General features: G+C 35.0%; 1 protein-coding gene across 1 annotated transcript; it reads right to left on the bottom strand.

Annotated features, from left to right (window-relative positions):
- Positions 1-1,011: 1,011 nt before the first annotated feature.
- On the bottom strand, positions 1,012-2,049 carry LOC110735604. Its single transcript, XM_021915794.1, has one exon. It carries the CDS (start codon positions 2,047-2,049, stop codon positions 1,012-1,014), a length of 1,038 nt encoding a protein of 345 aa, XP_021771486.1.
- Between the last annotated feature and the right edge of the window lie 10,397 nt (positions 2,050-12,446).

Here is a 12,446-nt window from a genome sequence, read left to right as displayed (position 1 = left end):
ACAGGAAATTTTGCTTGAAAGAACAGGGCTCTTGCTGTCTCTAACAGATGTCTATATTTTCTTTCCACCACACCATTCTGTTGTGGTGTATCCACATAGCTTCTTTGATGCTGTATACCATACTTTGTAAACACAGACAAAATTTTTCCTTCACACAACTCCTTAGCATTATCTGTTCTGAGACTTTTAACATGTACACCAAACTGATTATTAATAAAAGCAATCAAAGAATCTAATATATCAATTGAATCACTTTTATTTCTCATCAGAAATTTCCAAGTATGTCTTGACATATCATCCACAATGGTGAGGAAATAACTACAATCATCATGAGTCTTCTTCCTAGATGGACCCCAAACATCTACATGTAATAGCTCAAAACAGACACTACTCTTCTAACTACATTTAGGAAAAAGATTTCCTGACTTGTTTAGCCTTAGGACATATCTGGCAAATTGAAATTGGATTAGACTTATTTACAAACTTAGGATCTACATGATGTAGCTTCTGAAAAGGCAAATGACCTAATCTTAAATTCAGTAATTTGTAGTCATCAGTAACTACTGCTAGACTTGATGATTTCTGTTGAGCGGAAGTCTCCTTGTCTACTGCATGCAGGCCTGAGTCCAGACTACCAAGAACCAGAGAAATTCTCAACGAAGGTCCCTATAGCATGCATTTGTCATGAGTAAACAAGATATCACAACTCATATCTTTGCAAATTTTATGTGTTGAGATCAGATTGAATTGTAGCTCAGGAACATGCAAAACATTGTTTAGTACAATTCCATTATTGAATTTGACAGTTCCTATGTGCTTCACAACAATTCTCTTACCATCAGCCACAGTTATAGAATTAGGTTGCTTATCATAAGACTTATATGTATCAAACAAGTCCAAATTTGAGCATATGTGATCAGTTGCACCACTATCAATTATCCATTTTGAATTTGAGCAAGTAATTAAGCATGTAACTGCCATGTTAGCAGCTCCAACTATCTCTCTCTGAGTTTATTTGTTTTGCTTCATGAAATTCACAAACTGATCATATTGAGCTTTGGTGAGATGAGTTGTGTTCTGATCTTCTTCATCAGTGTCTTTATCACCATAAACCACAGCTGCAATTCTTTTGTTCTTTCCTCCTTTGCCATAACCATACTTTGGTGGATAACCATGGATTTTGTAGCATCTATCCATAGTATGCCCAGGCATCTTGCAATGATCACAATACATTGTTGTATTCCTCCTGTACAGAAATCTTGAAGTATTACCAGTGAACTGTTGCTTATGTTGTCCTAAATGATCCATCTTCTTTTCATCTGCTGCTAAAAACACCATGGCAGAGTGTTGCTTATAAACTTCTGAAACCTCTTTTTTCCTTTCATCCTGCACTAAGAGATTATAAGTAGCAGAAATTGTTGGCAATGGATTCATCATCAGGAAGTTTGTTCTAACAGCTGCATACCTATTATCCAACTTCATCAGAAAATGGATCAACCTTTCATCTTGTTGAGATTTAAAAAAGTTTTTAATGAGGTTACACGAGCATCCATTACAAGTACACACAGGAATTGGCCTGGCAGCACTAATCTGATCCCACATTCCTTTAATCTTGGTAAAAAATTCAGATACTGAAGTATTACCTTGAGAGATTTGATTTAAGGATTGCTGTAATGAATAAAATTGAGGACCTGATATGATTGAATATCTATCTTCAAGATCTTTCCAGATTTCTTCAGCAGTTGCAAAGAACATAACACTTTTGGACAATGTGTTATCCATGGATCTCAAGAGATAAGATATCACCATGTTGTTGCACCTTTCCCAAGCATTGAACATTGGATCTCCAGAATCTGGTTTAGTTAAGCTTCCATCAATGAACACAAGCTTATTCTTCATAGAAAACGCCAAAATCATTCCTTTCTTCCAATCTGCATAGTTGTCTCCATTGAATTTTTCAGAAACCAAAGAAACTGTGGGATTCTCAGATGGATGAATGTAATAAACTGAATTAACATCTTGTATAACAGATTGTGAACTATTTGCCATGATTATGACTGGAATTTCTTCTTCAACAAGATACTTTGATAAAAAAAAGGAGAATTATGAAATTTTCTTGAAGATTGAACTTCAGAAACTTTCAAACAATCAAAATGAAAAGAAAAATGGCAGCTCAAATCGCCTGCTCTGATACCATATTGAGATTCAAAATATGAATCAATTGAACAAAGAAAAGAAATAGAGTGAAACCCATATTTTTGATTGCATAAAATGTGAAGTATACAATGCATCCTTATTTATAGGATTATTACAATATCTAGTAGCTTCTTATTACATCATAACAGAATATGTAACAAACTCCTAGAAATAAGGAATCGGTTATAACAAACTGCCACGTAGGATCAGTAGGTTGTTATATCATCTGAGTTGTTCAGCTGGAAGGTGTTGCTGAGCTTGTTGAAGGATTATTAGTCACAATACTTATCATAGAAGAGACGAGTCTTCTTTCTAGGGTAAATAAATCTTCTCAATACTTGTACGGTTATACTTTATATAAAAAATAAAAATAAAAAATAAAATCTTCCTTTTCCCTTCATTTATTAGTACATCATTCTCTAAAATAGGGAGGTTTTCTTTGTTTTATTTTTGATGGTTTTTTTGCTGTGATAGGAAACCTTTAGATATTCCTTGGAAAAAAGGAAAAATTGTCGGGAATAATCCGACCTTTGCCTCATCCGCCCAAAATAATCCCACCTTTTGATTATTTTTTAATAATTTGACCTTTATACCCAATCCGCGCAAAATAGTCCCAAGTGACCCGTAACCGGTTGGATAGGTAATTTTTTTTATTGAGTTTAATTTACACGTGTCATCACGTGATTGGTAAAAAAAATAAGATTAATTTTAATTTTTTTAAGAAATGATTATTACTAATTAACATTAATTAACTATTTTTAACTTTTTTTTCATAAAAATAATAAAATAAAATAAAACTAAACTTTAACCAAACCCTAGCCCCACCATGACCCCAGCCACCTCCCCGCCTGAGTGCCCCTACCATCGACCCAAACGAGGCCCAGATCCTGTAGGCCCACCGCGACCATATCCCAGCTCCCTCGCGTCGTTCACCGAGCCTCCCCACCCCTTCCGTCGCCACTAAACCACCACAACCATTACCGAAATCAAGGTGTGGGAAGGAGAGGGGGCCGAAATTGAGGCTTGTGAAGGGGATGGGGGCCGAAATCGGAGCGCCGGTAAGGGGATGGATCCGGAAAAGGGACAAGGGAAGGAGAGGGGCCATAAATGTGGGCGGGGAAGTGGTGGGAGGTGAGGATTGGGACTGGAAGGAATTTAACGAGGCTGGTTGGTGGTTTAGGGGGATGGGGGTTGGGCGCAGCTAGGGGTGTTTAGATCCGGGTACCCGGATCTTTGGGTAGTTGATAAGTCAGCCCGCGTCTCATTTCGGATAATTCGGGTACCCGGTATTCGGGTACCCAAATTATCCGGGACGGGACACGGGTACCCGGATAATTGAATGGGTTTTAATTCAATTTTTTCCTTCTATTTCTTGTTTCCTTTCATTTCCTCACCGTTGAACCAAAGGGCCCCGCATACTGCAGAGCTACATTTCTCGTGTTATATTGCAGCTATCTTCCAAAGGGAATACGGTGGTGTAGTATTGTGAATCTTGTGCCTGTTTATCATTTCTTTTGAAGTATAAAGCACCTTCTTACAAGTTACAACCAACTTATGATTGCTGTTTTTTTCCATTGTGTTTAATGTAGATGGGCTGTCATGCACTTGTACAAAGCAAAGCAATTGGAGGTTCTGGTTCGTATGAGAATAGTGACATTTTGAAGGATTCGAATCATTTCAACGTAAGGATAATTTACTTTTCTGCTTACTGCTTTTAAAATATGATTATCTAAATTTGTTGAAATGCTTCTTCCTTATTTTCTCTGTTTTTTTTTTAACTTTTCTTGCAATTCTAGATTTCCAATGCTCTGATCTTTAAATTTCCAGCAATTACAACTTTGTTTTATCCAGCAATTTCATGTTTTTTTTTTATTTTTTTTATTTTTTAAAAACAGGTATCCGGGTACCCGAGATTAGCAAAGCTTGTCCCATGTCCCAACCCACGAAACTGCTATTTTAGCGGGACGGGTACCTGACCCGAAAAAAACAGAAAAATTTGTCAATTTCCCATCAGGTTTTTTATGAGTCATTGGGTAACCGGGACGGGACAACCGGGTCGGGTTTTTTTGAACACCCCTAGGCGCAGCGTTGGCGCCGCGCTGGGGTTGGGTATCTGGGTGGTCTGAGCCGCGGGGCAGGGGAGTCAGGCGGCGGGAGGGTGGCTTGGGCAGCCGCCAGTCGGTGGGTGGTTTTTAAATAATTAATTGTTTTTTTTCGTTATAAATTTTTTTTTAAATTTTTATTTTTTGGACCAATCACAGCCCGCCACGTGCCAAGTAACTTCTTATAACAAGTTACATGAACGGTTGGGACCATTTGAGCGGATAGGGTATAAAGGTCGGATTATTAAAAAATAATCAAAATGTGGGATTATTTTGGGCGGATGAGGCAAAGGTTGGATCATAGTTGTTAAAATTTCAATCCGGATCTTACGATCCTACGCTTCTACGATCCAAAATTGCGTGCTCAATCCGGATCTTTGGTAGGATCTTAAAGTTTGTAGGATCTTATGATCCTACTCCGATCGATATTAATTATGAGTAGTAGGATCTCAACACGATCCTACGATCCGATTCAACATTTCACTATAATATGAGACTTTAATTTATTTTGACATTTTTTTATTACTCATTAGGTTATATGCACCTAAATTTAATGTTAATTATCGCTAATAAATTAGCGAATCTGATACATTAATATGATTATATCAATTGATAACTTGCAATTGTCATAGTTTAAGGTCTCATTATTGACAAATTTGCACATAATTTATCAATTTAAACTTGTTATTAATCTTCTAACTATGATATATACAAAGCTAAATGAAAATTGACCTGTCTTAAGAAAACCAATGTCTTTTAGCATTGAAACCCCTTATAAGAAATGTTTTTAAGTCAATTTATAGCATAAAATAATATTATTCATTATTATGTAGGATCTTACGATCCGATTCTATCGATTCGATCCCTCCCCCCCCCCCCATCGATCCAAGGTAGGATCCCGATCCTAACAACCTTGGGTCGGATTATTCCCAACAATTTTCCTAGAAAAAAAGGAAATCTTTAGATACGTGTACCTTTTCAACGGGTAGTTTTCCCTATAATAGAAAACCATTTCATTTTGGTGGTTTTTCCTTTTGTAATACATTGTTTAATTTATTTTATTTTTTATTTTATTTTGTCTTATATGTAAGATGAAGGGCCCTACCAAGCTGAAATCCCTCACGAGTCAATCCCGCTTGGGTTAACATGCTAGGAAATTTAGGAGAGTAGAGGGAAGGTAAGGGAATTCCACCCCCCAAATTGTCACTAGTGGGGATTGAACCTCCAACCTCATGGTTGAAATGTGCTCTCCTTTCAACTAAACCAAGCTCAGCTTGGTATTGTAATACATTGTATGGTTGTGTACCTGTGTTACTTGTAAATTGTATCCCTTATATGACTTATACATTAGATTGATGATTTTTTTAAAGGGTAAAAAAAAAAACCATTAGGAGCCTATTCTCACGAGGGAAATTCCTAATGCATCAGAGGAAATAATAGGGTACAAAGATGAGGAAGTGTAAAGAGTGATATCCATGCTATCACTAACAAGATGACCTACATTCGCGCTCCAATCTTCTGTTCTATTTGCTTCTCTGTAAACATGGTGAATATCCCATTGCTGAAATCTTTGAAGAAGATTGAGGATGTCGGCTATGATATGGTCGATTGCCATGGAACAGTCCAGACTCCTTTGACTGCGTTGATGACTAGGAGGAGTAGGAGGTTATCCCCTTTGATGACTAAATGTTGAATCCCGTGTTGAAGAGCGAGAAGGATGCCTTTTTGAAGAGATGTAGCTTTTGCAACAAATACAGTGGTGTCGCCAAGGTTGAAAATGCGAGCTGCGATAAGGGAACCCGTGCTATCTCTAATGATGGCACATGTTGCTACTGAGTTGTTTCTTAGTGAACCATCGAATTTGAGTTTGAAAGAGTTTAAGGGAGGTGTTTCCCATGCAACTAGGCACAAGATGGAACGAATGGGTTGGTGGTGGGTATGGGTTTGGGATCTCTGCATAGGTGATCCCGAGCTTACAAAGGTAATTGTGAGATTACGACATTGCAACTCGTTGAACGCAAATTGCGCTATGTGGAAAGTTTGAGGGATATCTAATGTATCATTTCGAAAAATAATAGAATTTCGTTCTTTCCATATACTCCATAATAAGAAGATAAACTTTTTAAGAGTGGAGTTGTTCTTTCTGAGGTTGTTTAGGGTGGGTAGCAGGTCCCCATGAGCAAGGGAACTGCTTAACCAACTCTTGGTTAAAGGATGTTGCCAAATTTCTTTATTTTTTCACAGCTGAAAAACAAGTGTTTTATTGTCTCTGAATTTAAATTACAAAGGCTACAGTTACTAAAAGGAATAATTTTTCTTTTGTGAAGGATATCTCTAACTCCAAGGCTATTATGCATCAATTGCCATAGGAAGATTTAGAGCTTAGGAGGGATATCGAGCTTCCATATCCAACGGTAGGGCCATTTAGGCATGTCGAGTTTGATATTGTGTGCTATTCAAGTTGCCGACTTCACTAAGATGTTGCCAAGGGGATAGGGCATGATACTGGCATATCTGTCATTTTTTAACTGGGTATAGGAATACCCATGATGCGTGCTACAATATGTTTTGGAAATAGGGAAGTGAGTTTAGGTTTGTCTTACTCACTGTTTGGCAAAATAAAGTCTGCATCTTTTAAGTCAATATCCACTTGGTGTCCTTATAAGTTGAGAGTTCCTAGCAGGCTTTTATTGGTAGGCCAATTGTCCATCCAAAAATAAATGTCGGAGCCCTTACCAATCTTCCACCGAATACCATTTCGTAAAATTTCTCGTTGGGCCAGGATCGATTTCCATACATGAGAATCTTTTGGTTGATGGTGGTAATCGAAAAGTAAAGAATTATGAAGATACTTATCTCTAATTATTTTGAGCCAGAGATTAGAAGGTTCAAAGAAAATCTTCCACCCTAACTTGGCTTAAAAAGCTTTATTTAGTGGCAATGTTCATCTTAATCCTAAAACCCAGAAAGCTTTAGGTCTACAAATTTTATTCCACGCTACTAGAGGACGACTCTCATTTCTATATTTTGGGAAATTCTCAATGGTGCTCTGAAAGTTTTATTTTTTCTCAATGGTAAACACTAAACAAAACAAATTATCAATGGTAATCTATAATTTGTAAAACTAATTCAATAGTAACATTAGCTACGCATTTTAAGGAAATATTAACCATGGTTAATGTTTTAAAAAGGGAGGGGGGGGGGAAGAATAATGTCTAAACTACCCCTATTTAAAAAAATAACCCACCCACTTCTTCTCCCTTCCCCTCCCTTCCCCCAACCCGGCCCAGCCCCTGACTACCCACGACCCCGGCGCCGGCACCCACTGCACCACCACCATCCTTTCCTCTCTCTCTCTTTAGCAGCGCCCACCACCACCACCACCACCACCACCATCATCATCATTATAACCATTAACAGAACACCCACAATCATCATCATCGTTTTCACCATTAATAACAGGTCTTTTGTTTAACCAGACTAATAGGACGAAAATGATTTGGGGTTTCAGGGATTTCCGTTTTTGGTATTAAGGTGATGATGGTATGGTTTAGAGATGGTGGTAGGCAGCCATGGGCCCGGAGAAAAAAAGCTTTAATGGCGATGGTAATATCCTTTTCAGATACTGGCCAATAAGGTTGAAAAAAATTAGCCCTAAAGCCGTTTGATCTAGGAGCTTTAGTGGGATTCATGTCGAAAAATATTGTTTTTATTTCATTTTTGGATACAGGAGCTAAGAGGTTATCACAATCATCCTCTGAGATAATAGGATCAATAAAAGAGAGGTTGATATGTCTATTATTTGGAACTTCGGACTTAAATCTACATTGAAATGAGTCAAGTAGCAATTTATGAATCTCTTCACGAGATTCTACCCAATCATTATTGGGGAATCTTAGTCTATAAATTGCAGTAGAAGCTATTCTTTTTCTCATCTTATTGTGTAAAAAGCGAGTGTTTCTATCACCTTGAGATAACCAATTTTTACGAGAAAACTTTCCCCATTGATTTTGACCAAACAAAAGAAGCTTTTCTCTTTAACGAATCATGCAATCCGATTAAGATGGCTAACTAGAAATAATTGGTTGGGAGAGTGCCTCACATTAAATGAAAAAGGAAAGGAAAAAGAATACATACTTATCAATTTAACCAAAAGGTTACATAAGCGGATGGTTGAGACCCATGATTGTGCTTCTACTTGAAAAAAGAGGTGGATGAGTTTTAAACCCATCATGACCTTTTTGTCACGCTGACTTTTATGCTATAGGACCAATTCCCTGCTGGAAATGGATTTGGGATATACCTTGTTTTTTTTTAAAAAAAAAAATCATTTATCAAAAAAAAAAAAATAACTATGGTGGGAGCCAAAATTATCATCATGATAATCAAAAATCATTTATCTAGTGACATTTTCGTAAATAAAACAACAAAAAATCTCTGTTAGCATAACATTTTCATAAATAAATCAACATTTGTGGGCCCACACTTAATAAAAAATTATTGATTTATTTACAAAAATATCACTGAATAAATGATTTTTTTTGCGATCTTGCTATCGAACGCCCCCGAGGCGTTAGATAAGCATTCAAAATATTTCCTAAAGTAGTATTAATTTGGGAATGTATGCCAAAATCATACGTCGATTGGTATAATTAATGTTCATTTAATTTAACATTTCTATTTTTAGTTAGTTTATCCAATGCCCCTGGGGCGTTGGTTAGCTTTTGCCTTTATTTTTTATTTTATTTTTGTTTTTGTTTATCAGGATGATAAACTAGTATATTCTTGAGACAGATTACCAAAAGACTCTAACCTTGCTAAAAGGATCCTCAACAAAAACTCTAATTGTACTCTGTCTAAACACTAGAAATTGAAACCAATGCAATGAACATATCCTAAGACTTTGCCCTAGAGCTTCATACCTTTGGTCACTTTAACCTAAAATTAAAGTTGATGCCTTCAAAAAGTTAATGCATCTCCTCAAGCTCATTCAATTCACGAATCCTTGTAGTATTCACCCACTAGACAAGTGAAAATAGTATGGAAGAGGGGGGTGTATCATGTGCATGGTACACCCGAAAGTACATTACATATAAATAAAAAAAATTGGGACAAATTTAATGTTCTTTTATTAATATGTAATGTTCTTTTTTTATGAAGTCTCAATGTAATGTTCTTTATTTTATATGTAATGTTCATTTCACCCATTCATTTTCTCTCTCTTTGATACTCTCTCTCCTCTCCCTCTAACTTCCTCTTCCATTTTATTTCTTGATTTTTATAGCTTTTATGTGCTTAATTCATCACTCACAAACACATTTATACTAGATTATACACTCCAAAATCTGAATTTCACAACCAAATTTTCGAATTTTTCATGATTTGAGAGTTTTGGGTATTTTTGATTTTGGCTAAAAAACTTGCAATTGAGTGTTCAACTTGCTTGATTTCCACTATTAATTCACTTCACAAGGGTATTCTACTAATTTGAGGTATGACTTCTCTTTCTTTGTCCATCTTTGTTCTACTTCATGAATATGAAACCCTAGGTTGTGCTTCAATAGTGAACTCTCTCTTTGCTTGTTATTTTTACCTATATTTTGTGTTTTGTGATAATGTTTGTTGTTCATATAAAGCTTTATTATCATGAAATTACTTGATTGTTTAAATTTTTGGCACTACCATTGTTGTTCATCATCTTCTTCCATGGGTTTGGGTAGTAGCATTTTTCCATTATTTATATGTAACGTTCTTTTTCAGAAAGATAATATTCTTTTATATTTATATGTAGTGTTATTTTATTTTTAAGTTATGTTCTTTTATTTTATGTAATGTTCTTTATTTTATATGTAAGGTTCTTTTTGATGTACTCTATATTCGTTTGTAATATATAATACATTATTATAGCTACGATTTTTCATTTATAAGTAATGTTCTTTTATTTATATGTAATGTTCTTTTATTTATAGGCAATGTTCTTTTATTTATATGTAATGTTCTTCTATTTATAGGTAATGTTCTTTTATTCATAGAGTGATGTTCTTCCGGGTGTACCATGCGCATGGTACACCCGGGTGTACGAAACAATTATTGCTAGACAAGGGCTAATCTAGTTAATTTATGAATAACTTCCTTTTTAACCAAAATATAAAAAATCTTCACAGAGAACCATATTTAATTAAGAGTATTAGTTAATAAGCTTAGCTTATTGCGTATCTCTAAAAAATGGAGTAAAACGTAACAAAACATCCCAACTACATAGTTGGGCAAGTAAGGGTACCAGATTGATGAACATGACTAGCTATATCAAATTCAATTATTACTAAGCATGTATCCCGTAGATGATAAATAGATTGAATTAACTATTACTCGTATTACAACTAGATTAGATCAATTAAAGATCTCAAGATAAATCTAGACTTAAAGATATGTTGTGCTTGTCCCAATCAATTTATCAATATTTCCTCCATTTTTTAGCTGACATATGTCGACTTTTAAAACAATTTTCTACACCAAAAAAAAGCAAACAAAGGCTTGTTAGAAAGAATAACAAAAGTTTGGTGTGCAAAATTTGTTGTTTATTCTCTGTTTGTTGATTATTTCCTATACAGTAGTTCCTTCGTTTCGCAATAATCGTAACATTTTTCTTTTACATCCGTTTTAATAATAATTGCAACACTACCTTATTCGATAAAGGTCCAATACTATTTTATTATTTCTCTCTTCTACCATCCCCACTTACACTATTTTTTTTTATTATTATCTCTCTCCTACTAACAATTAAATATATATCCCCAGTAATTATATTGTATATTATAAAATTTACTTTTTGGTTCGCACTTTATAAATTTCCTTAATTTTTGTGTAACACATAATGTTACGATTATTACGAAACGGAGGGAGTAATATTTTTTCACGGGCTTTGAGTCCTAAATATTTATGTTCTCCTTCTCACTTCTCTCCTATAGACGTCGTTTATATTTTATCTGTGGTCTGAGACAAAAAAAACTAGTACAAGTACTATAGTAACTGTTAGCTGTGAAGCTAGCTGTTAGCTGTGTAGGTAGCTGTTAGCTGTGAAAATAGATAATTTAGGTATGAGTATTTATATTAGTAAAGTAGCGGTTGACTAGATGTTACATATAAAAATCAATATTTTATTTTTAAAACTATAGATTAAATTTCCAACAACTACATCAAAAGCTACCTCTAACTTCAAAAGCTAATACTTCTAACTTTTGATAAAACTTACCTTCACCACTAAAAGCTACTCCAATCACTACAAACACTCATATTTTTTGTCAAGTCAAACCACTAAAAGCTACCTAGGCCTTGTTTGGTGGTAATGTTTGAGGTAGCGATTAGCATTTTAATTAGTTAGAACACTACTAGAAAAAAAAAAGAAAAAAAAAGCTACTCAAAAACTAGTGCCGAACACGCCTATAATGTGAGTATATAATGGCCGAACACGGCCATAATGTGAGTATATAATGGTTATTTCCGCAATTCCGCTAACCAACAATACATGACATGGCCTAAACCGTCCCTTATCTTTATAAAATGTCAATGAAAGTTTACTTTTTCAAGAGAAGTAACATGTGTGTCAATTTTTTTAATTGACTAATTTTTCCTTCCTACTAGAACAATATGCGAACGACAAAACTAATATCCAAGATTACAAACCAAATCTAAAGTTGTTTAATGTTAGTTGTTTGGATTTTATTATATTTATCACAACAAAAGTCGACACAATATGAGGGATTCACACAATTCTATATGAACCATATATTTTCAACCACTATATAGAAAGATATGATTATACTACAGAATAAATTATATAAATTAAAATCTGATTGTATTTAGTGATGGTAATAGATTTTCATTTTATATATATGCTACGCATACATCAAGTTGCTTAAGTTTTATAACTTGTATGAAAGTAGATCTAAAACTAACATTAAGAAAGTAGATCTAAAACCAACATTATAATTAGTAGATACTGACAGATTGCTAGGGATATATACCAGAGGGTGGTTAGTATTTTTAGAGTGGTCAGATCGAGTGGTGCAGTTTGGGTTCAAATTGAATTTTGATGGATCAAGTCACTTCAAATTCGGGTCATACTCGCCTTGTTTGTCGTTTTAAGTT

The sequence above is a fragment of the Chenopodium quinoa genome, unplaced genomic scaffold (genome assembly GCF_001683475.1).
Source record: "Chenopodium quinoa cultivar QQ74 unplaced genomic scaffold, ASM168347v1, whole genome shotgun sequence".
NCBI classification, from domain to species: Eukaryota; Viridiplantae; Streptophyta; class Magnoliopsida; order Caryophyllales; family Amaranthaceae; genus Chenopodium; species Chenopodium quinoa.
The sequence above is the reverse complement of the archived record's forward strand: the minus strand, read 5'-3'. Positions and strand labels throughout refer to the sequence as shown.

Bases quoted from the DNA above. Each gene is read 5' to 3' on its own strand.
- LOC110735604 (XM_021915794.1), bottom strand. From the start codon at position 2,049: ATGGCAAATAGTTCACAATCTGTTATACAAGATGTTAATTCAGTTTAT.